The 26,554-nt window shown below is 36.4% G+C and overlaps 1 protein-coding gene across 6 annotated transcripts in view; it reads right to left on the bottom strand.

Moving 5' to 3' along the window:
• The window catches only part of FBXW11 (F-box and WD repeat domain containing 11), a 95,230-nt gene that overhangs the window by 16,296 nt on the left and 52,380 nt on the right, over positions 1–26,554 (bottom strand). For 4 of the 6 annotated variants that reach the window (XM_074212420.1, XM_074212421.1, XM_074212419.1 and 1 more), the window contains 7 exons: positions 24,332–24,394; positions 18,026–18,251; positions 10,447–10,633; positions 9,373–9,463; positions 2,653–2,790; positions 1,390–1,508; positions 501–750 (listed from right to left, as the gene is read on the bottom strand). In XM_074212420.1, coding sequence (XP_074068521.1) covers positions 501–750; positions 1,390–1,508; positions 2,653–2,790; positions 9,373–9,463; positions 10,447–10,633; positions 18,026–18,251; positions 24,332–24,394 — 1,074 coding nt within the window. The remainder of the gene's footprint in view (positions 1–500; positions 751–1,389; positions 1,509–2,652; positions 2,791–9,372; positions 9,464–10,446; positions 10,634–18,025; positions 18,252–24,331; positions 24,395–26,554) is intronic. The other 2 variants (XM_074212422.1, XM_074212423.1) reach the window with 1 other exon arrangement.

The following is a 26,554-nucleotide window of genomic DNA, read 5'->3' as shown; positions in this document are numbered from 1 at the left end:
TCTAACAACCCTGTAAGGATTTCTCTACTTTCTTGTGTATGAACATATCTATAGTATGGATTTCCTTGTGTTTAGGTGTGTGATATTTTTGTATGTGCATGCACTTGCGCACGTGCGCACACACACACACACACACACACACACACACACACACACTCGCGAACACATACACTTCACACTGAGGACAGATTTTAATAGATGCTGAAATGTTACTTATGTCACACTTTCCCACCATTCTTGTTTGTGACTCTAAGAACTTGAAGGGTGAAATGGCCAGAAGAGGGCACTCTGAGGATACAGAAAGAGCTTTTCTTTGGGTATTGTCAATCCCAGCCTGGTATAAATTCAACCCAAGCTACTCTGTGTCCCAAGTTACCAAACGATAAATATATGAAGATATAGATACACACACACACACACACACACACACACACACACACACACACACACACACACTATATAATATATAATATATCAAGATTCTCCCCCCATAAACTTACTTTAATGGTCCTGTCACCAGAAGCAGAGACAATATACTTGTCATCAAAGTCAACCACGTTAACTGCTGCTCGGTGGCCAACCAATACACGTCGAAGGGTAATATCAGTAGGGGACGCCATGTCCCATACAGCAATTGACCGGTCCTTTGAACAAGTCACCATTAAGCCATTGCTGAAACGCAGGTGAAGAACTGCCTCATTGTGATGAATCAATGTATTCAGAACTTCTCCTGTGTTCACATCCCAAACTCTAGAGACAGAAAAATACAAAGCTAAGTTAAAATTAGAAAAAATAATTTTTCTTCAAGTTGTAGGCTTACCTCAGTATTATCAAATACAAATATATCTAAATATTTCCTATTTTCAAAAGCTTTATTGATGTCTTGTTTTATATACTATTCATTGTCCCAAATCCTTACTATACCCTCCCCCATTTCCTTACCCCTACCCTGCTCTTTTAAGAAAGGAAAAAATATTGAGTAAAATCAAGATGAAGAAATTAAATTCATCAATAAGGAAGTGATACTGCCAAGGTCAGACAAATGTGAGACATCTGAAACTGTCTAAATTCAGTGTATTCCTTCTAATCCAGTATACTCTCTCACCAGACCACAAGACAGGGGAGGACAAAGTCATTGTTAGACCCCAGTTTCACTGTTAGGTAAACAGACACAAGTATCAGGCAGTAATAGATATAGTATCTTGGTGGTGTCAAGGGATAGAAAGTGCCATACAAAGCTGCACAGAAAAAGATAAAGTAGCATGTGACTGACAACAGGGCCAGGGTAAGACAGCTGCCCCAAGTTCAGTACCAAAGGGAAAGGGAAGGAAGCAAGACACCTTTTCAGACATACTGTTTGGCTCAACTATGTGAACTCCTGGTGCTTACCTCACTGTGGAGTCTGAGGAGCCAGTCACAATAACCCTCTCGTCATACTGCAGACAAAGAACTGAACCTGTGTGTCCTGTTAGTATTTTCAAACATTCCAAACTGGTTTTATCCCAAATCTGTTGAGACACAAGGCCAATCACACAAAATGCAAATATTTCACTTGATTTTCTAAACCACAGGACACTTGTACTACACCTTGCCATTAAGAAATGGCAAGGAGAGGTATATACCAATTCAAAGAACATTGCTGATATTTTGCAAATTGATTAGCAGTTCAAGCTCTCTCTTTAAAATATCAATGTCTCTTGAGTACCCTGCCTTTTAACTCTCCTTCCGATAACAAAGTCAAGAGAGACAAAAGGCTCTCTAGTCACTTAAGGTTATGTGGTTCTATGCTAATGGCAAAGTCTTTACAAAGAACAATAATTGAGCAAAAAAGTAAAATATTCAATAGAAAGCAATAAAATTGTATGATCAGAATTAAAAAGGAAATACAACTTGCTAACTGCAAATTATTCTTCAAAGTTATCATATGCTGCACATCCCCCACAAAAAAAAATTATACAGGAATTTAAAATCTATCAAAAGGATTAAATTCTGTTTACACAGACAGTTTCTCTTCACATACTTGAAAATTAAGAGATTTTTCTGCACTTTAACCAAGGTTAAAGAACCCACAAAAAAGAAATAAAAGTTCAATGTTGTGTTAAGCATGGAGAATGAAGCCTCCAAAAAGTTATCTTCAAGTTTGACTTCTAGGCTACTGAGTACAAAATGAGACATGAATGATGTCAAATTTATACCAGGAAATACTATTAATGTCACAGTTTTATGTACTTAAAAGTGAACTGAAATTTTATAGATAGATCAAGCATTATTTTGGGGTATTACTTAGGTACTTCTCACACACTGCAAATGCTAATGAAAATACCATTTTTGGCTGAGCAGGCAATTCAGGGAATCATTCTAATACCCATTTATGCTTACTAACAGTTTGGAATCTTGATATACTGTTTCTCTCTCTCTCTCTCTCTCTCTCTCTCTCTCTCTCTCTCTCTCTCTCTCTCTCTCTCGCACCCCATGTGTCTGTCTCTGTATTGAGGTGAGAAGGCAAAGCAATATTAGATCAGTATATGGCTCTGGGCCAGTCAGAGATTAGTGGGGTAGATACATTAAGCCATCTGGACCAGAAAGAAAAATTATCATCACATATGATATCAAATCAATAACTTCAATTTAAAAAAGATCTGATATACTCACCTTAATAGAGTTATCCCGTAAGCCACTGATGATCTTTTCATCGTCATACTGTAAACAGTAGACACCTTTACTATTTTCAGAGCGGCATTGAATTCTCTGTAAGTTATGCCTCCCACACCTCCAATTAGATTCTATAGTCTAGAAAAGAAAGGTTAAGTGATTTTTTTTGCATGTGAAAAAAAATCATTCAGTTTAGTGTCAGAATTTTACTCTACTCCCCAAAATGTCAAACCATAGCTCTCCAAGTTGCAGATATGAACCATCTATGAGCAAACTCATGCAAAAAGTTATTCTATTTTTTTAACCCAACGAAAGAGATACTATCAAAAGATTTTTGATGGATCTCCATTTTTCTAGCTGAGGAACAATGGCCCTGAGAATTCAGTGCAATTAAAATCTTTGAATCTGTAGCTTGTGTGTTTGTGTGTATGATAAAATATGATAATGATGATGATATAATAGGATAATAAACTAAAGTATGATAAAAGACTCAAATATATCCAACATACATGTGATGTGTAGCATTCCTTTGGGGGGAGAGGTTGGGATAAAGTCCCTACCTTTGAGAAAAGTACACCTTGCTTGAGGAAACAGGATATGTGGAAAAAAGATATGCAGTGATATCAGACAGCTTATGATAAATGGAGTTTATTATACAGGCAACTGGGAGCCACAGGTTTTTGGGGGCTTTTTTTGCAAGGCAGTGGGGTTAAGTAGCTTGCCCAAGGCCACACAGCTTAATTATTAAATGTCTGAGGCCGGATTTGAACTCAGGTACTCCTGACTCCAAGGCCAGTGTTCTATCCACTGCACCACCTACTAGCCGCCCTGAGCCACAGGTTTTTTAAGAAGGGTGGTGATGATGAGGTGGCTAGTGGCGCAGTGGATAAAGCACCAGCCCTGGAGTCAAGAGTACCTGGGTTCAAATCTGGTCTCAGACACTTAATAATTACCTAGCTGTGTGGCCTTGGGCAAGCCACTTAACCCCATCTGCCTTGCAAAAACCTAAAAACAAAAAACAAAAAAACTAAACAACCTTAAAAAAAAGGGTGGTAATGCCTACAAAATCATATTTTAGAAAAATTAATCTACACAAGATAGTTTATAAGGATCAAGGGTTGAATAAAGTTTTTCTAAGAAAACCTAAATCTAGTCTGCTAAGGCCTTGAAATTAAAGGGCTATAAACAATAACTAAAGCAGAATTTAGACTGCTGATTAGTTATTTATCTTCAGTAGTACTGGTTTAATTGTGTTAATTATTATTTGCTGGAATAGGAATGTACTCATACAAGCTAAGGTCTCTTCTAACTGAGGTGCTATAACACTATCAATAGAAGGACCTATCACAGAAAGCATTGAATTAGTGGCTTTATTGATATCTTCAGGTTGATCTGAAGCTAACTTCTATTTTACAAGCCAAGGAGGAGTCTTCCAAACACTGAAACCAATCCCTACACTTGAGAGAAGGTTTACCAGCAAGGAACAAATAAAAGGATGGAATGCAGTAAGAGCATGATGGGGAAATTAAGCAAATACCTATATTCTCCTGAGTCAAAGCATCAAAGAACAATTTCATTATTAAAATGATTTCCCAGAATACCCTATACATTCACATGCATATCTAAGCATAAACATATTCCTAAAGCTAAGCAAAAATGATTTACAAATTACTTGCTGTTTGAGACTTTCCACTATGCTCCATTAGTGCAGAAAATAGAGGGCTGACCAGATAAACAATTTCTATGTAGATTGAAGCCAAAAATAATTTTACAAACTAAAACCAGCACTTGGATATGGTGGAAACAGGTGTGATAAATAATACATTTTACGTCTGGCATTCATAGCGGATGGGTTACTGCATTCTAACTGAGCTATCTTTCAAAGAGTTACTAGTAAGGTCCGACATTGTGAGAACCTTAAGTCACTGATGACTATGAATATGCAATATTGCCACATGGTCCTCCACATGGTAAGGTGATCTTGGAGAAGGGGTAAAGTTTCTTTCTGTCATTAAGGAAGACTGGACCTCAGTGTTCCCTTTCAAGAAGGGGGGGGGGGGAGAGGGAGAAGAGCAAAAAATGGTTCTAGCTAATTTAACAATACAACCAGCACAGGGGATTAGAAAACAAATGATCTCTTAAGGGTTTGGCCAACTTTGGAACATCAGATGGTATATCAATTTCTAAAATTTTAAAGCATACTTTTTTTTACTTTATTTTTCTTGAGGTTTCTTTTTTTTGGAGGGGGGGGAAGTATATTTTATTTCACAAAAACTGTACTTGTGATAAATAATGAAGGATGAGATGGATCATTTCAGAAGTTTCAAAAAGGTTCCCTGGATCTTCATCAGAGTATGGATTGTTTCCTGTAAGCATTATTATGGCTCTTCAACTCATCCAAGGAACATGACAGTACAACAAAGACTCATCAATAGCAGATAACTACTGACAGACATACTCCCTTTGTAACTTTCAATTACCATTAAAAATACTATTTCCATGGTAATTGTCATATTGTTAGACATTTAATTCAGGATGAAAGAATGTAATTGGAATAATGCTGAAAAAATATGAATAAAAGGGGGCAATTAAGTGGCACACTGCATATAGCAGTGGCCCTGGAATCAGCAGGACCTGAGTTCAAATCCAGTCACTGACATGATAATTACTACCAGTGTGACCTTGGTCAAGTCACTTGCACCATACACAGAGACAGACACACAGATACACACACACCCTATTATTGACTAGTCCTGTGATAGAGCCTACAGAAGTCAAAGAACTCACTTATGGGTGCTCAAAATCCTGTGCTGACAGGATTCTTAGGTTAATATATAAAACCTGTAAATCACTGACTACTCACTGAATGAATTTAATGTAAAAATCAAACGATTCCAAAAACTCTTAGGTATTTACACTATTCTCTACCTCAGGGGCATAGTCTATATGATCTTTTCCTTCCTGTTGAGACAATTGGCCAAAACTAAGAAATCAAGGCAAAACTGTCCATACTTAAGTGATCAGAAATGATACTGTCAGTACTACTATCAACCACAGAGAACATCAGGGCATTTCCATAATAAGTATGGGCTTTAAATGGCAATAATTTGCCATCTAAGTCAGAAAAGAAGGAAATAACAGGTCATATATAGGGGCACATTGTAGTACTGTGGACACCTGCCATTTTGCTTAGATATAATGTGGTATGCTACTGTGGGAGAATATTTCATGTTTTTGAGAACTTGTAAAATCCCCTTACCCTGTGCAAATTTTCAAAATACTGGGAAATAAGCCATGATACACAGAATATACAGCAGCATTTAAATTGGCAACAGAGTGAAAACAGATGTGTGAGTATGGAGAAATAACATTATTTTTAGAAGCCTAAATACAGCTGAGTGGGTGGGCAACTTTCAGCATTTTCTAAACAGGACAATGTTAATACCAAATTGGCAAACCACAAAAAAGCTCCCACTTTCACTATTCAAAATGTAGTTTACTGAAGGTTCAAAAAAATGCACTAATATTTCACCTGTGATTTATTTTAAGGACAAAAATTTTAAATGGTTAACTAATTTGGACAAAATCAGGTGGGGAACAAAGTCTAAAAAGAAGATAAACGCGATTTTCACCTGTGCCAAAACATGAAAAGGAAAAAAATTATGTTAAGAGCTCATTAACTTGTGGAGTTAAATTAAGAGTCAAAATTCCCAGAATATTCAAAGAATCTGGGTCCCAAAAAAATGGCTGAAACTTTCAGGGAAGGTTCTAAGTCTTTTGGAAAAATTCTGTAGGTTTCAGGAACCCTAAGAGTCCACTATGGGGGCAGCTAGGTGGTGCAGTGGATAGAGCGCTGGCCCTGGATTCAGCAGGAACTGAGTTCAAATCCCACCTCAGATATTTAATAATTGCCTAGCTGTGTGTGACCTTGGACAAGTCACTTAACACCACTGACTTAAATAGATAAAAAATTTTTTAAAGGAGTCCATTATGAAAGACAATAAGTAGGAATATTGAAATGCAGAAAGGCCTTTAAGCATTGATTCTTGATGTCCATATTCCTCAATTCCTCACCTATTTAGTTTGAAGGAAATCAATATTCAGGTTTACCATAGGATCATGTAATATCAGAGCTGCAAAGATTATCTAACCAAACCCCATTTTCCAAATAAATGAGAGCAAGTCATTACTCTACTATATACTTAAAAGTAAGTTGGTTTCCACTGGGTCAAATAAGGAAGGAATTCCAAAGTTAATATTTGCCTTGTTCTATTCTTTGGAAAGTCAAAACTGAACCCTTCTCCTTCTCTCACCTCAATTTACTGAGGCTGGGAAAAATGAAAGAACTTTTAGAAATTTACCAAGCTGAAAGATCAAAATACATACCGTAAATATGCAAACAAGAAAAACAAGATTTAATAGAATGAACAACAACAACAAAAAAAATCAAAATAATTGTCTATTTTTTCTTAAACTAAAACTTAATTGATTCATTTAAATATAAACCTCATATAACCAAAGCAGCAAGGAAATTAAAAATTGATGATTTAGAAAGAAAGACACAATATGACTTATAGACAGGAAATAAAACATACTCCCAATGTTTTACTCAGTTCATCTCTTATAGATTAACTGATTCCGTAAAAGACCAAGTAACAACTCTTGGAAGGTGATTCTCGAAAGTTTTTTTTGGTCTTGGAATACTTGGGTCTGTTGGTGACTCCTGACTCACTCTTTCTCTCTCTCTCTCTCTCTCTCTCTCTCTCTCTCTCTCTCTCTCACACACACACACACACACACACACACACACACACAATATAATTTAGTCAAATATCACCCTTTTCTGAGCAAAACAGCCCAAGAAAAATTAATAAAAACCAACACTGTCTTCATTGTAGTATAAAAAAGGGGGGTTATATGTGTGTGTAGTCATCTTAGAAACCAAAGCATAGAAATTATCACTAATTCTATAAGAGAAACACCCCCAAACCACCTGGAGTCACTTTGTGGACCACCAGTGGTTGTCCCCAGACTATACTTTAAGACCACTGGGCTAGACCACCATGTTGGTCTAGAGTTCTGCACAAAGAAGAAATAAGTCAAACTAGGTTCTATCCATAGTTCGTTCAATCTCCTCTCACGTCTTGATACTGTTTCCTCTGGTAACTTTTAAATGTTATTTCAGCCTGAAGAAAGTTCAAGCAACTTGGAGCTTCAAATTCGATGACATCTATCAATCTTGCTTACATGCAAAAATGGATTGGGCCTAGTTGAACATGGCAAGGGTTTGGGAGACTTCAGTAGCAGTCAGCTATCCCAGTTTATTCTAAAGATTGTCCAGAAAACTGCAGCATTTTGGCTTTGATCATCACTCTTATCATAACAAATATAGGATTAAAAAAAATCAAATAAAATCTGAAAAATTCTCATAAAGACTGCTTAAGAAAACAGCATTCTGAAAGGGCAAAAAGCATTGTTACTTATGATTGTGCACACCTTGCCTAGAGGGGGGAAAATGGCAGCCATCAAGTGCAACACAGAAGTGGGAAAGGGGGACATACTAAATCAACCAAGATGAAAAGTTATCATCCATGGCTTGGCTAATAATACTCTTGGTGCTTCTTTCCTAAGTTTTATCCTGGAACTACATGAATTAATTTTTAAACTTTATTACTAGGCATAGTAAAGGTTTATAAGCATTTCACCCTCATTTAAAGGTTACTTTATATTTGATCTCTAAAGTGGCAAAATATTCAAGGCAAGGATCTGTATCTTAAATAATTTTATTCTGGGCACACTCATATTTACCATAACGGAATGATTCCATTAGTTCACATCTGCCTTAAAACCCTCAAAAACACATGTTACTCCATTAATGAATTTTGGCCCAATAACTTTTATGTCCATCACCTGGGGGAGAGAATTACTTCACATTTGGGAAACTGAGCATAACTTTATGGGTGATACTGCATTGCTTGACTAAGACCCAGTTTTTCTGCCAGGGAGGAAATGCTGGAAGAACCCTGACCTGCCAAGAACACATGTGAACGAGTTAATGAGAAAAGGCTGTACACTTCTCTCCCAGTTCAAGGAAACAAGCTAAATAATAAAAACCTATCTAATTAGAACACATGAGCAATATCAAACGTCTTCAATGTTTCATGTCAAGTTTACAGAGTCTTACCATTTTGGGAAAATTATGCACAAATAACTGAAAGGTCTATGTGTTATGGGCACTCTTTAAACCTACTTTGCAATGGCTTGGAATCACATTTGAGTCATTTCCATAAAAGAAAAAAAGAGAGAAATTTAAAGAAGAGGCTGTGACTTTTTCCTCTGGCTCATGAGAAACCACTCCATTCCATTAATGGGTTGGAAATTTAAAATGATGTCCTTACCTAGAAAAGGCACACCCGGGAAAATCTGATTTTGCAGAACATTACCAAATGTGAAGAAACAGTTGATTCTATAAAACTTGTCATAGCTTATTAAAGCTAAATAAAAAATCACTTTACATTACAGAAATGCTAAATTATCCTTTGACAAAGTGATGCCACTCTGGAATGGTAGCCTGCCACACTATGTTTGATACATTTTGTTGTCAAGATTGAACAAATGAGTTTCTATCTCCATTATAGTAATATAGAACACAATAAGAGAATACATCAAAGAAATAACTTGAAAACAGACCATAAAACAGTATAAAAAATATAGAATTACCTCTATATCCTGGATAATCTTTGGGTACAGTGACCTATAAAATGAATTGGGAGGGCCATCTGTGGGTCTGTTTTTAAACAGGTACTGATCCCTAACAAACAAACAAAATAGATATTAAAAAGTTACTAGAGTTTCATCTGTATTGTTTGTATTATCATAAAAATTATTATATTATTCTTACCATTCCAAAGCAGAATTTAAAAAAAAACACAACTTAGAAACTAATTTTTATTTTTATACACAGAATCCTCTTGGGAAAAAAGCAAACCTCTTTTTTTTAGAGTGTATCTATTCTACAAATAAATACATTGATCTAGATTTCTACTCTAATTACTTCTTTGAATCAGACACTGAAAAAGAGCTGTGTAGATCTGAGTGCCTGGCTGCTAAATTAGTGATGTTACTTCAAGCCAGGGAAATGCGTAAATTGCTTGACTAATTTACTCAGTTTTACTCAATTTACTAAACCAAATTCTGGCTTTCTGTGCTTAAATGGACAAAGAATTTGAAATCCACTGATAAGTCCAAAGTCTCATAGAAATCACTAATTTCTCTGTCCACACCTGTTACCACAATTCTCCTTCTGGCTCAGTTCTGAATCACAACTATAAAATGTAGTGATCTGGCTTCTACTTCTGCTCAGGAAAAATACTATTGCTTTCTCTGTCCAAAAATACTAAGTAAAGCATAACAAGTAGTGTCAATAAATAGCTAAATAACTGAAAATTGGGTTTTTTTATCTAAATGATACTAAATATTAAGACTAACTGAAAGACAAATGAATTCTAAGAGTTAAAAAATGTTGATGAAGATTACTTGCTGCCATGGGAAGAGTGGTAGAAAAATGTTGAATTCAAAAGCTTGCAAAAGGATGAATGTTGAAAACTATTTTGCATGCAATTGAAAAGTTAAAAAGAAACTAGAGGTTTCAGCTATTACCTTTGCAAATTCACAATTTCACTTTGTTTACACAAGGTATCTAATTTTACAGATATATTCTTTAAGAATAGTACTTGGGCACTGTTTGCTTAGGATCCAAATTAAATAAATAATCCTTGTTGCAGAAAAACTTACCATGCTCTTCTTTCTGAAAGTCCCTTCCAGAGTGGATCAGTCCGTACCATCCTTTCAATCAATTTCTTCCAAAGCATTCCTTCAGAGATCACACGCTGCCATTCTTTACAAACCAATTCTGCTGCACATAGAGATCTAGCATCCAGGTAAGAAAGGATGTTTTCTGCTATGTGATCTAAGCCTTGCTCTACAGGAAAAAAATTTTTACAAGATGAGAAAACAGGTATAAATATCATTTTTGTTTCCTTTTTGGGTAATAATGACTAAAAACAAGAGTATTAGTTGCATGTTCTCATAGTTAAAAGAGAAGGCATTAATAAATCTGACTCAAATTACAATGAAAGAATAATACTAGAAGCCTAATATGGCATATATATGTTGAGGGAAATGGAAGGGAAGTATTAGGGGAGAGAATGGAGAAGGGGAAACCTTCCTCCATATCTGAAAATGAAGTGATGGTGGATTGCTACCAGGGTCAGCATAACACTGAAAGAGAGTTGTGACCACTACTTACCAAATTTTTAAAAATGTTTATTGAATGCTTGATTGTATCAGACAATGTGATCTCTACCCTCAAGAAGTTTAACTCTAATTGGAGAGAGAAAGCATATCAAAGGAAAAAGGATAAAAAGAATAAAAATATCCAAGAGTTATAAAGTAGTAGCTGGTTCTGTACAATGTAAATTTGTACTTGCTGCTATGCTGGCCTGTCAAGGTTTTCTTCAGTTCTTTCCTAAGGAATATTTTGTTTTGTTTTGCTGTAGGAATAGCCTTTCCAAGTGCCTAAGACAATATTCAGGAAGGTTGAGACTTTTGACAGCAACTTCCATATCAAGTGATTTCCTAAAGAGCAGTAAACATGCAATTATGGCACTCCCTGCTTCTTCAACATCACTAATTCTTTCCTTAATGATAAGAGCCAAGCCTAAGTAGAAATTTGCCTCTTCTCCTCCATTAGTAGTTCTAAAAGTGTAGCCCATAGAGACTCATCTTTAGCTCCATGAGGTCAAAACTATTTTTATGATAATACTATAAACACTAACCAGAGTACATACAAACTAAAACCTCTTGGGGGTGGAGAGGAGTGTTACTCTTCACAGTTCTATTTGGGAAGACTTCCCTCCTTATCCCCATTCTTGTTCCTAGTCATCCCAGAAGCTATCCTAGCTGCTGGACTGCTCACATAGGCTTGGAGAGATGGGATTCACCAATTCAATTCTTTCTAGTGAGAAAAACCACTGGTTACAAAGATCATCTGAACTATTAATACAACCTAGAAATTCCTGTCTCTTACCTGTATCTTTGCTGCACCCTTAGGACTTCCAAGTTTCCCATTTGCCCTATAACTAAGCTTTCTTTGTAGATGTTGTCTCTCCAATTTAGAGAGTGAGCCTCTTGAGGTCAGGAGTGTTCTAGCTTTTACGATTTTATTCTCAGAGAGCAAATCAGTATTTAATGAATGTCTCTTCATTCATTCATTCATTCACTCATTCATTTCTTCATTCATCAATACCTAAGCAGCACAAAACTATAAGATAAACAATCTGAAAGATCCAAGCTATGGAGATCCATTGATGCTAGTCTTCCTTGCCTCAGTGCCAGTTCTTAAGTTCAGATTAGTAAAACTATTGCCCCAAACATCCCTCTAATTTGTAAGGTGGCCTTAAGAGTCTTATTCTTGCTCATCTTTCACTTTATCAAACCAAGAATCTTAAAATGGAAAAACCCCACTTCCGTGACTGTTTTCTCTAAGTGATGTCCTTCCATTAGATTTGCTTTGAGTTATGCCTCTTCAGATCTCATTGATTCTTTAGTATTATATTTATCTTTGGAAAAATAGTATTTATCCTGTATTGAAATTTCAAGTTCATTTTGATAAGAATACTTTTGTATATATACTAAATGCATTCTTAAAGTACTTCTGACCTTTATTATTTTCTCTTGAAAATGAATGAACTTTTCTTCTATTTTATGTTACACATATTTCTGCAGTCATGGCTTTATATTTGAATACTTTCCTGGTCCCTCAATTTTCATTTTAAAGTCATCTTGAATAGGCTTGTTGCTTTTCAGGCATGTTCTCCCCAGACTTTGTCCCTTGTCCAGGAAGCCCACTGTTCTGTAACTGAAAATTAATGATCTTGAAAAGGAAAAACCTATCCTTTTGCACCATTCATGCTGCCAACTGTCCATTCCTCAGATATTCCCATTTATTAAGTGCCTACTAAGCGTTAGAACCTGTGTTAAATACTGGAGATACAAAGAAAGATCAAAAACAGCCCTTCCTTTTGAGTAGGTCAGAGAACTAACATGCAAACAATTACGTACAAAAAATATAGATATATAATTGAAAATAATCAACAGAGGGAACAGAACTCAAATACAAAGCGATTCAGGCTGGAACTTAAAGGAAGTCAGGGAAACCAGGAATCAAAGATGAGGAAGGAGAGAGCAAAAAGAGAAAAGGCATTGGAGACAGGCAAAGAAAATGCCCAGAGTCAGGAAATAGATTATCCTGTGTAAGGATGAGCAAGGAGGCCAGAGTCACTGGATCAAAGATTACAGGGTGGAGCAGAAAGTGTAAGAAGCCTGGAAAGGTAGGAACTAGTTATGAAGAGATGTGAAATAGTTCATTTGGCGGCAGTATAAGAGGGGAGAAGGAGGCTTATGTAGAGCCAGGAAGGAAAAGTAAAAACTCAATTTTGTCTTTGTATTCGAAATGCTTAGAATAGTGTTTGGAACAGAGAGCACATTTCATGTTTGATGAATGAATGAATGAATGAATGAATAATCCACAGAACAATAAAGTACCACACAGAATAACAGGCAGATTGAATCCTATGGTTCTATATCATGGTAGGAAATAACTTCCTTTCCTCCCTCCTCAACCCTTGGCAATCTGTATTCTAATTTTATCTGGATATCTAATTTTACTCTCTGCAAAATTATCAGTTCTCTTAACTGCCAGATCTCTATCCTTTTCTTGGTCTTCATTCTTCTTGACCTTTCAAGTGCATATGCCACTGATGAACAGCAAGCAGGGTTAACAACATTATTTGTATTTTCATTCCCAGTGTCTAGCACAATACCTAGAACATAATAGGCACTTGCTGATAAATACTCCAAACAAACCTAGGTTTATTGGAGATCATTTCTAGTCTAAGGGGGGAAGAGGGCAAGAATCAAGAGGGTGTTCTTCAAAGAAAAATCAGACCCTAATTTTGAAAAACATCATCTGGGTACTGATTCAATTAATGGCATTCAGAAACACTAAGGCTACAAAGTTAAGGGAATTAGTGGCAGCCTTCCTGCCAAATCTGTCAGTTTTGTTTTGTTTTGTTTGAGGGGGGTTTTAACTTTTATAAACTATATCTAATCTGTATGCCTATAGAGATTCCCCAAAAGTTTTTAAAAATGCACAAGACTTAAACTAACTTTGAGGCTGTACCATGAAATACATTGCATAAAAACCTATATTTAATATGATAACAAAAGGAGGCAAATCGGTAGTTTCATTTCTGTTAATTCCAATAACATGTTTACTCATGGAATCCTTACCAATAAAATGAGCACTAACTGCTCAGCATCCTACATTTTTTAGGGTAACATGATGTGGATAGATGGGAAGAAACTGGAAAAATGCCTAAAATGTCTCCCATCTGAAAGACTGCCATGTAGTAGACACCCTAGGTCAAAAGGGTGACTTCCCTCATTAGGTGAAGAGCTCGTTGTCACATCAATAGGTCATATATCATACAGAACTGAGCAAGAGTCCCTGGGTGAGAAAAGATAATATGAGCAATATGGCAACCTCCTGTAGAGCAAGGAGCCAAATGAAGGTATTGCCTTCTTTTGTTCAAATCTGAACAAAACAATTATTTTAGGATAGGGTAAAAACTTGCCCATCCCAAAGTAGAATTGCTGCTCCCCCAAGTCATCCTGCTCTGCAGCCCTTGTGTTGTTCTCTTGGATCCATTCTGCCTTGTGGAGTGGGGTTGTGCCCCAGGTGGGCAGTGCCCAATTTCCCTGCAATAAAAACCCTTTGAGGTGCTAAAATTAAGCACTTTCCTAAGTAACAACATCTGGCACTCATTACAGTGTCATTCTTTTTTTTCCCCCCAAGGCAACAAGATGACAGCATCATGGCCTGGGAAAAGAAGGCAGTAATACCATGTAAGATGCTGAAGAAGTGCTGCTGTTGTTGATTACTGGCACCAGATGAAGGTTTGGAAGAATTTCAATAATAAATTAAAACAATTAAAATGCAAAGATTTCAAAGCTTAATATGTAAATAACATTGTGTCAAAATGAAACTCAAATGGGTAATGTCAGTTCAATGCCCTTGACTAAAGCTAGGTATAAAGCAGCTGCTTAGATCATACAATTACAAAAAAATTTATTATTTTAGAAACACATTTCAAAGAACTTTGGTAGAGTGCTGCACTGCAGAAAGCAGCTTCAAAGACAGCCTGCCCTCCCTGCCCTGTGCCTTAGTCCCCCCCACCCCAGACATGTTAAAAGGCATCTTGGTATAGTCATCTTGCTGTGAAATTCAAAATTAGGAACACGCTAAACTGAACAGAAATGTGTTCAAATAGCTACATTCTATTGTTAGATCCATCTAAACCTGGAATAAATTAACCCAAGAATTAAGGCAAAGGCATAAAGGTACTTATGCCAAAAACCCCATTTCTTTCTATCAAATAACAAGTACAAACGTTTGAGAATCATCATTGAAAACACACCAACATACCTCTCTGAAGCTGCAATAAATCAATATGGAAAATACTAGGCAAGCAATTATGAACAGCCTAGCAATAAATCTCATTACCTTTGGAAAACCAGGTGTTTCTTTCCTCCACTAACTAGTCCTAGATCCTGCCCACTGCTCTGACTCTTCAATATCTCCCATTCCCCATGCTCCAACCTGTCTTAAGAAGAATCTTGACATCTGTTTTAACTTCATTCTCTGGGTTCAGGCACATGGATAAGACAGTGGCTAGGTGGGTCAGTAATTTTAAGATCCTTACTTTGCTGCTATAGGCAAAATTGAGTAATTTGTGTGCAAAACCTTATCACCTCTGTTTAAAGCATAATCTGCCTCTATTTCAAAGGGCACACATTTTTCTTTTAACAACAGTTCTTGCTAACCACAAACTTAGCCTGTAGAAATTGACATTGCAGACTAAACATTTACCATGATTTTAAGAAAAGCATAGCATAATTATCACTTTTCCACCAAACCAAAAGGGAGCCAGAGACCACAAATATTTTCCATTTTCCCTGTACTGACAGGTATGATATTCAGACTGAGTATATTAACAAGCCAAAGCTATGAAGATCATTTATATAAAATTAATAGTTTTCACAATAAAGTCTAGGTTTCATATCCATTTCAATAAACTTTAAATTCAAGTTTGAGATTTCGGTAAAACTTAAAAATCACTGTGGGATAAAGATTAACAAATCTCCTGAAACATTGTTAAACACAAATATGAACATACACATGGACTTATTTTTCTCCTCCTAATATTTTTAAGGCATGGTCTTGTACCAGGGCCAAAACTGTACTAAAGAAATAATGCCAGTTTTAATCCAAGTCTACTAGACACTAACACGATCAACTCGGCCAGCTTGTCCTCCTCAATTAGATACATATGTGTACTATATACTGATGTATATACAGACATATATCTTCATATCAAATCCTATTACAACAAATACCATTACAACAAAAACATCTGCATAATAAAAAGATTTCCAATACTTATCCAAAGGCCCATTTATTTCCAATATTCAATACCACAAAATTCCAGTTCAACAAAAGAATTTGGATAGTGTCTTGGATTTATAATGAGACTTGACCTGGTTGCAAAGACATTTACTACATTTATATACATAACCACAGAATCATCAGTCCCATGTCTTTCTTAGAAACAATTCCTGAGAGAAGGGACCACCTCTAAACCTACTGCACAAACTAGGCTAACCCCAACACTGCCACCTCGTGGAGACCTAATAAATGTAATGTTATTCAGCTGTCATCTTGAAAGGTTGGGTTAGATTTTAACCAAAATCTGGAAAAGCAAAACAATATAATGAGGGGAAAGGCACAACTCTGAATAACAGCAGGCCTTTCTGACATCACCACAGGCATCAAATTCAAGGGGAGAAAGGGGATAGCCTTTGGGGGGGGGGGGGGTTGGTATAGGAAGAAAAAAGGTTAGTTTGCTTTTCCAGGGAAAGAAGAAATGTAGTATTGCATTTTAACAAAAAAACAGCAAAAAGTATTTCTCAAAGCAATTCAGTTATTTAAACACCTCATCCTGAAATGTGTTAGAAAGATTAAAAATCTTGGAAATCCAAAAACCAGCGTGTTATGAGCAAGCTGTTAGGAGCTGCAGGTCTTAGGGTTAGGGTCTCAGAAGCCTACTGAAGTGTGTCTTGTTCTAGCCCTTGTGTTAAGTCCCCTGAGGCCCAGAGTTCAGGGATCCTAGTGACTGTAGAGACTTGAGATTATCACCACATCCAGGTGGACTCTAAATACAATAATACATCTGCTATGTGAAAGCAAGGGGTTAGCTTGCTACCCCTCATCTTGAGACAGAAGTTGCAAGTTGACTTCTATGCATGAAGCAATATTGCCACTACCCTAAATTTTTCAGCATATAACATCCTTATCTGAAGGGACATAAGATGCTCAAAGAAACTGATCCACTTAGCCTCTGCTAAACCTAATCAAAGTGAACTTAATAAAACAAAGATGCTAGGAGTACAACAAATACACTGACTTTATTAAGGAAGTTCTTGAATTTTTTTACATGAAAATATGCATTCTATCTATGGGGTCATGAGAAATCCAAACAAGTGACTGAGAGAAGCAACACTAAAACACAATTTTTAAGCCCAAATTCTGATGTAGTTTATCTGGAGACATAAATACATAAAGTATGTACATGGTTACAGATGGGTTTCATTGGTGTGAAAATATCTCCCAATGCATATGAGTAATCTGGAAAGTATACTAATACAGAGCTGCCCCAGGTCTTTTGAAATTAAATATATTCATCATTAAGCTGCCAGTGTGTTTCAGGGGCAGGGCCACTAGGTGGTGAAAGAATGCCAGGTCTGGATTTAGGAAGACTCGTCTTCCTGCAATCGAATCTGGCCTCACACACTTACTAGTTATATGACCCTGGGCAAGTCACTTTTCCTTGTTTGTCTCAGTTTCCTAATTTGTAAAATGAGTTGGAGAAGGAAATGGCTATTCACTTCAGTATATTGGTCAAGAAAATTCCAAAAGGGTCACAAAAGATGGACACAACAACAAATAATAACTAAATGCTTCAGGGAACAGGAATACTGATATCCAATACTATATGGTTCATACAGTTATTCATATATTAATCACACAAATTTACCTAAAATACGCTAAATATTGTATATGATTTAATTTTCTCTAATTAAAATATAAAAGTAAATGGACGTAAAACAACTAGGAAAATCTTTAACACTAACTCACATTGCAAAAGAGAGAATTCTATCACCTGATTCTTCCAAGATACAAATATATATTTACCTGGTAAAGCTGTGATGAAGTCCCGCTGCAACATGGGCTTCAGGTAAGAGTTAATATGTCCATGCTGATAATGACACATTCGTGAAATCAGATGCTCCACAAATTCAACCTGATCTGATTCAGACCACTGGTCAAAATATTTAATACACAAGTCCTTTTCTTTTTGGTAATTTCCTTCAGATGGTCGCTTCCTGGAGACTATCACAGATGATGTTCCATTACTTATCTAGTTTAGAAAAATAAAAATCATCATGATGAGTTAGTTAACTGATGATTAAGTTTAAAGCAGTTTTTCTAATATGATCTAAATCATTTTAAAGAAGCACACACACACACACACACACACACACACACACACACACACCCCTCAACTTACTAAGATAGTGTCCAAAAGTTTGAGGAGAATATATAAATTCAGAACTAAAATATCAAGAATGCAGATATATCCTCCTTAAGTGAATGAATCAAAATGCATTGAAGTTCTTACTAGGTACTAAGTAGGTTCTTGCCTATAAGCAGGTTAGAAAACAAAACAGGGGAGTGGTAGCTGGGGACAGTCTTTGGTTAGGGGACCAAGGAGAATAGATCAGCAAATTCAAATCCAAGAATAATTAGAAGATGATTTTCCAGACCTGGAGGGAGGGATGAGGATGGTGAGGTAGTGATTGGAAAGGAGGTAGTCTAGTTGAGTGTAACTGGAGCTTTCCTGAAAATGTTCTGGTATGGAAAAATCACCAGTCAGGAACGTGGGAACTCAAGAGAAGGAAATTTTTAATATAAAAGTGTCATCATAATATAATAAATTCAGTTTAAAATGGTTTATTTATAAGCTCAAAGTAAATTTCCTAAAATCTCCTATCACCCTTTTGGCTAGAACCCTTTCCAAGAGAGGAAGGAGAGGACAAAAGACACAAAATCCTTTCTGGTTGGAAAAGGCACAGCCCCAACCCTTGAGGAATATCTAGGCTAAGAAAACTGGGGGGAAAAAGCATCTGATACAGAATGAAGTGATATAGAACACACACACCACCACCACCACCACAATGCATGATCAGAGGCAAAAATTGAGAAATCCTAGGTCTACCAAGAATGATTCACTCACCAATAATAGCAGTTTATTAAGTATAACAAAATAATTGTTTACAAGTTGCAATTAAAAGATAATAAAGCAGTTTGATCATTGTACTGAGAATAAAAGTCCAGCATCCATAAATCAAGTTATGGAGATTTTATGTATGTACACACATATATACATATAAGTATACATATCTAAAATAAATATTCAGAAGTGGCTAGGTGGTACAAAAGATAGAACAATGGGCCTAGAGTGACTAAGATAAAAGTTCAAATTGAGCCTCAGACCCTAGCTATGTAACCCTAGACAATTCATTGAACTTCTGGTTGGTGCAGTTTCTTCAGCAGGATTGTAAGGATCAAATGAGATGATGTAGATGTGTTTGTGTTTGTGTGTGTGTGTGTGTGTGTGTGTGTGTGTGTGTGTATGTGTGTGTGTGTGTATGTGTGTAAGACCCTAGGTAAGTCAATTATTAGGATTAAATGGAATAATATAGGTAAAGCCCTTTGTAAAATCTTAAATTATTCTATAAACACTAGTCTTTATTTTATTAAGTGCATTGCCCAAGGTCATAAAAACAGTAGGTGGCTGCTACAGAGATTGGTCTTTCTGGCTCCAAATCTAGGTCCCTTTTCACTATATTCACTACTTGTACATAATATTCAAATCTAAGACAGGCATTTTCATAAAATTTAAGTCAAGTCTGCACAACTGCCTTTTCCTACATTCTAACCTTTGTTCAGCTCTTCTTACTATAACCATTTCTATGACCTTGGACAATTGTTTTTAATGTCTAGGTCTTAGTTTCTTTCCTGGTTAAATAGAGAATATCCAAGTTTCCTTCCCAGTTCTAAATCCTCTGACATAATGTGACTCTACAAATGCACTGGATCCCATCCCTTCCTGCCTTTTCCAATAGACTGCATCCAGAATCAATCCTCAATCATTAGTGGCAACTGAATAGGATGGATAGAGAGCAGGGCCTGAAGAAAGGAAGATGATTTCAAATCCAACCTTGGACATTTAGAAGCTGTAACTGGGGGGGGCGCGGCTAGGTGGTGCAGTGGATAGAGCATCTGCCCTGGAGTCAGAAAGACCAGAGTTCAAAGCTGGCCTCAGACACTTAATAATTACCTAGCTGTGTGACCATGGGCAAATCACTTAACCCCAATGCCTTAAATTTAAAAAGAAAAAAAAAAAGTTGTATCTGGGACAGTCATTTAACCTGTTTAGTTTCTTAAACTATAAAATGGAAATAAGAGCACCTACTTTATAAAACTGATTATTGCAAGGATCAAATGAGCACTGGGGCTGGTATATCTAGCAGTTGTTATATAAAAGTGCTTATTCCTTCCTTTAATCTGCTCCCCTCCTCTCAGATTTTTCCCTAGTCTTCAACCTTCTTCCCATCCTTCAAATCAAAACAAAAACCTATACTAATCCCTGCTATCCCCCTCAGGCTATCATCCTCTGATGTTTTTCAGCCCAGCTCCTAGAAAAACCTGGACCTATCCTCATTGCTTTCATCTCCATCTCCTTCCTCTTGCTTGATTGCTCCTCAACCTTTACAATCTGGTTTCCCATTTCATCCCTCAACTAAAACTACCTCCTCCAAATTTACCAATGATATTCAGGTCTAGCACAGTGCCTGCTTGGTACATGGTATTAAATTTTTTTTAACAGGCTCAACTGCCAAATCTGGTAGTCTTTTCTCAGACCTCATCTTTCCTCACCTATAACTCTTTCCTCCTGAATGTCCTCTCTTCTCTAGGCATTCCTAATGGTGCTTGCACTGTTATACCTCTTATGCATGCCTGACTACTTTTTATTCTCCTTTGATGAATCATCATCCATCTCACACCGATGAGTGTTTTCTAAGGTTTTGTCCCAGATCTTCTCTCCTCTTCTCTCTGAAGATGCCCTTGAGCCAAATTCCTCTATCAATTGCCTTCTGAATATTTCAAACTAGACATATCCAAAACTGAAATCATTATCTACCCCCCAGTCCCAGCTCCTTCTTCTAGACTATGCTACTTATGTTAAAGGCATCACCCTCCTTTCAATTCCCCAGGTAACCTCAGCATCATCCTCTTCACTATTACACATATCCAACAAGATGCTGAATTGTGCCATTTCTACCCTCATAATCTTTCTTGTTTCCAACTTCTCTCCACTCTCCAAGCTACCACTTTATCATCTCTGTCTTAGATGAGCAATAGCCTAGTATTTAGTCTCCCTCCCTCAAGTCTCTCATAACTATTCCATCCTACAGTGCCAAAGAAACTCTCCTTAAATCTGTCTCACCATGTGACTTTCCCTCCTAAATCAATTCAGGTTTAAAGTCTTCACAGTCTGGCCCCATCCTGTCTTCTCAGGTTTTTGGTTTTTTTTCTTTTTTTAGGTTTTTGCAAGGCAATGGGGTTAAGTGGCTTGCCCAAGGCCACACAGCTAAGTAATTATTAAGTGTCTGAGGCTGGATTTGAACTCAAGTACTCCTGACTCCAGGGCCAGGGCTCTACCCACTGACCACCTAGCTGCCTGTCTTCTCAGTTTTAATGGATATCACTCCCCCTCTGGGATCCAACCAAAATAGCATTTCTGTACCTATGGCATATGGATTTACTATGTAAGCATATACACATAAGCACCCCTGACTCCAACTTTCACTTCCTTGCCTTAGTACTGGAAGACCCACATGACAGAAGGCACTCTTTCCTTACCTCCAGCCTTAGAAAGTCTCTTTATTCCTTTAATACCCACATTCTACACCAACATTCCACTGCCCGGATGCTATCCTACTTTGAGTGACCTCTTCCCCACCTCCTGTTTGCATTCATTCACTTCATGTTTGTGCTTTATATATTTTTATATGTACTTGTCTCTCACAAAAATGTAAACCTTTATAAGCTGGAATTGTTTCTTTTGCACTCACATCTCATGTCTGATACTTAAATGCTGGCTGATTAATTGATGAAACTATTAAGCAACTTTGGAGATATAAATAACAGATAACTAGAAATATTGGGATAAAATAATTAGTGCTAAAACAATTTAAAGTATTTTTTGTACCTGAATTTTGTACCAAAATGCTAGACTAATTCATAAATAGATCTAATTTTTAACCTCTAGCTCCTGATGATACCATATTAAATTTTCCTTAATTTTTGTGAAATGTATTCTTTCCAAACATTTAAAAAAAAAGTACTGAGTCAACTACTTTTCTGTAAGTATAAACAGACTATGTCCCCCTCCCTCCAACCACCCTTATGTCTCAATTATTTATAACAGAAGAGGAGAAACATAAAATTTTAAAGATATCTAGAAAAATTTCCCTCAGGTATTAGGACCTATATCAAACTAATTTTAATATCATGGCTAGAAATGCTCTAAAGGACTTAACAAATCTATCTTCTTCCTTCTACTGAACACCATCTCAGAGATGATACCTGTTAAAGATACTCAAAGAGACACAGACCTGTATTGTTAAATGTATATGCCTAGTCTTAGAATCATTGAGTTTCCATCTAGTATCTAATATAGAGGTCTTCAATATATCAGAGGATGCACTGTTGTATTATGGAAAGAGGAACTGATGGATTTGATGACAGGAAATGTATAGGTTTGAATACCAGCCCTTGGTACCTACTAGCTATATAAAATAGTCATGTTAATTGGGCTTTCTCCATACAAAAAATGGGGGTAATAATAATATTTAATATTACCAATTCAGGGTTGTTATAATTCTTAAAGTGCTATGAATGTATAAATTATTTTTATCATCATTATTAGGGTTATTTCAAGAACTATTTGGCTACATGAGAGGACATTTCTCTCACTAAGAATTTATGGAATTGTGGAATATATGGAATTCATTAGAGATCCTTCTAACACTATATTATATCTTTTTTTTTCTTCCATTGCATGAGGGAAGGAAGGACTCTGATACCAGACACCACCAGAGGGTAGCATGGAGCTAATTCTTAAAATCTTTTGTGTGGTGAACTTAAAGGGCAAGTAAGTCTTAATTTTAGAGAACACTCTAAAATCAGACAAATGAAATAATCACTTAAATCCCTAAAGCCCTTAGTATGTTGTTATATTCATTAGCTATCTGACTAGATAATTAATAGCTAAAATAATAGAAACCACTGTCAACTGGGAAAACCAAACAGAAATTAAGATAAAATAGCTCTGAAATTAAAAAAAAGGGGGGGGAAAGGATTTTCAGGAATACCAAATCTGAACTTTTCTACTTCATTAGGAGTCAGAAAGACCTGAGTTCAGATTTCACCCTTGCTATTTATCTTTTTGTGACCTGGTACAAGTGATTCAACATTATTTATAAAAGAAAGGGTAGGACAAGATGATTTCTTATTCTTTTGCATGAGATTCCTTCCAGCTCTAAATCTGTTACCCTATAAACTTTCTAACAATTGTGTTGGCTTATTACTCAGCATATTTCCCACATTATAAAACCTCTACCAATGCCATTTCTACTCTCACTTACATAAAATCCATTTGGGTTTAAAATTTTTTTTGTATGAAAGTTTATTATAGTGCTACATCGCTGTATATCTGCTTTCCTTATTTAAATTGCAGAGTTCTGCTTTCTTTTGTTGCTAATCTTATTTGTGATGAAAGATATTGTTTGTGTATGTGAAGATAGGAGCATGGTCTAGAATTCCAGTAACATGGAATTTTACACTAGAATCAGAAACTTCTTTAGCCCAAAGAATCATAAACTAGAGCAATGTCCAGGGGTGTTACTGACACAAACATGAAAACTTCAATAAATAATAGGAAAAAAATTTTTTAAAAAGAAAGAGAAGGAGGATTGTAGGAGAAAAAGACAGTAGGTGAAGAAGAAAAGTGTTAAGTCAATGGCCAAGTTATACTTTTAATAATCACTTTTAGTGGCATTGCCTATATTTTAACAAGATCTATGGGTAAAAAAATAAAGAAAATAAAATCTATAGGTAGACTATCTGAGATAATAACCAGTTAGACTACTAAAAAACACTCTAAAGAGTTTTTAACTAATTCTTGGATCAGGATGATAGATTTAGAAAAGGACAGAGAAAATCTAGTTCAATCCCCTCATTTTCCTAAACAAATATAAATTTGGATATTTTCTTAAAATGCTAAGAGCACAATGCAAAGAAAAAGAAAAGTAAAAAAAATGTAGGAGGACCAACTCAATTCACTATCTCATCTGTAAGCATTGCTCCTACCTGCCATAGTGTATTTTTCTTTGGGGACTCATCTTCATTCTGATCCTCCATAACTGACGTGTTCTAAGGGAGAAAAAGGTTATTTTGATTATACTGAATTTTTCAATTCTAGACAGCTTACTCATATCTACCAAGTCATTAATCTGAAGAAAAAAAAATCCAAAAACAAAATACAACTAAAGTCAGCAAGCATTTCTACACACTTTCCCCCCAAATAGAAGACAGTCAGTTTGCCATTGCACATCCAGTTTGCAACTAATACATGCCATCCAGTTTTGGGTTGGAGGAGGGATAGTCAAGTTTGGGAGGCATGCTCATCTTTTTCATCATTCCTGGACAGTAGGTCTATCACCAAGCACATACTTCAGTGCAGCTCTTTTCAAGTCTGAGCATGCTCAGTTGACAGTAGCTTATGAAGGGAGGAAACTTTTTCTTAATCACAAATGAAGACCTCTATTTCTGAGAAGTCCTCAGTGCTGCTCAGACTTTTATAGGTAGCATCTAGATGATTCAATGGATAAAGTCCTTCCTGAATTTGAATACTAGCTCAGACTCTTACTGCTTATGTAAGTCTGGGAATTTCATTTAAGTTCTTAACCTCAGTTCCTTCATCTATAAAATGAATGTAATAATAGCACCTATCACACAGGATTGTTATGAAGATTAAATAAGATAGCAAGTTATAAATCTTAAGGTATTATTACACATATCTATCTATGACTTTTGATCTGTCCAAATCTATCTTCCAAACAATTAGAAATGACTGTGCATTTCAGGAGCTTCAACTCCTCAGAAGGATTGCCTCAGGTTAGGGACTATGTTCTTTTGTGTTCTTTAACAAGCACTGAGGGAGAGAGGGGAAAGGGCTTAAAACTTCATTGGTACAGATGATGATAAGTTGGCTGAATAATGTCAACCAATTACAGTCTGGTTTTCCTTTGGAGGAAAGATGATTGTTCTATTCTATTTACTCTAAAAGTAATGTTAACTCTATAAAGAAATACTGTACAGTTGTTATGATGAAGATCTTAAAATCACTGGGCTTGGTAGGAACCAGAATGAATTTTGCAAGATAAGAAAGCTGGCCATGGATCCTAGGTCATGAGGTTAAAAGTAACTAGAAATCATCTAATCCAAACCAGCTTCCAAAGGACATTTCAACAAAAGGAGTTTCCACTTATTTCCTATCAGCCTCATTCTAGCATCCAGCATCATTGATCTTTCCAAAATTTATTTCTTAGCTGCCAAATTCAAACTTCTTTTCTTAATCCTCATTTTCCATGACCTCTTTGCAGCCTCTGACACTATTTGATCACATTTCCTTGATGCTCACTATTATTTTCTCTTGATTTTCCTCCTGCCTTATGTGGCAACTCCTCAATCTCTTTTGCTCAATCTTCCTCCAGACTATATATACTGTCTGACCATAGGTGTCCCTCAGAATTCTATCCTGGGTCGTTTTTTCTTCTCCCTCTATACTACTTCACTAGGTGATCTCATCAGTTCCCACAATTTAATTACTATATCTATGCTGATGATTCTCAAATTTACCTATCCTCTTCACAGCAGGCTGACCACCAATCTTCCACTTAAAACTGCCTTTCAGACATCTTGAACTGGATATCTAGTAGACATCTTAATCTCAACATGTATGAGGCAGCTAGGTGGTGCAGTGGATAGAGCACCAGCCCTGGAGTCAGGAGGACCTGAGTTCAAATTCAACCTGACACTTAATAATTACCTAGCTGTGTGGCCTTCAGCAAGTCACTTAATCCCATTGCCTTGCAAAAGCCTAAATTGGCATTACCAATCCCTTAAATTCACAACCTAGGAAATAATCTTTCATTAGCTCATACTCCTTCCCAATATATTCAATCTGTAAGTCAAGGCTTTTGAGTTTTACCTTTGTAACAGTTCTCAAATACACTCCTGTTGTCTTCCTGTTGTCACTCTGGTGTGCAGGCCCTCTCACTGTCTCACACCTGGTCTATTGCAGGCCTGCTGATGAGAAGTCTGTCCCCACTCCAATCGATGCAGGTACTAAAAGTTGATTTCCTAAATTCCTAAATTCCACATCAGCTTCCTACTCAATAAACAACAGTGGCTCTCTATCACTCCTATTGCTCTGTAGGGCAATCAAAGTCCTTCATTATAATCTAGCACCTCTTACCCTTCCAGTTTTCTCATTCTTAACTCCCCCCACCCTTTGATCCAATGACATCT

The sequence above is a fragment of the Macrotis lagotis genome, chromosome 1, assembly GCF_037893015.1.
Source record: "Macrotis lagotis isolate mMagLag1 chromosome 1, bilby.v1.9.chrom.fasta, whole genome shotgun sequence".
NCBI classification, from domain to species: Eukaryota; Metazoa; Chordata; class Mammalia; order Peramelemorphia; family Peramelidae; genus Macrotis; species Macrotis lagotis.
The sequence above is the reverse complement of the archived record's forward strand: the minus strand, read 5'-3'. Positions and strand labels throughout refer to the sequence as shown.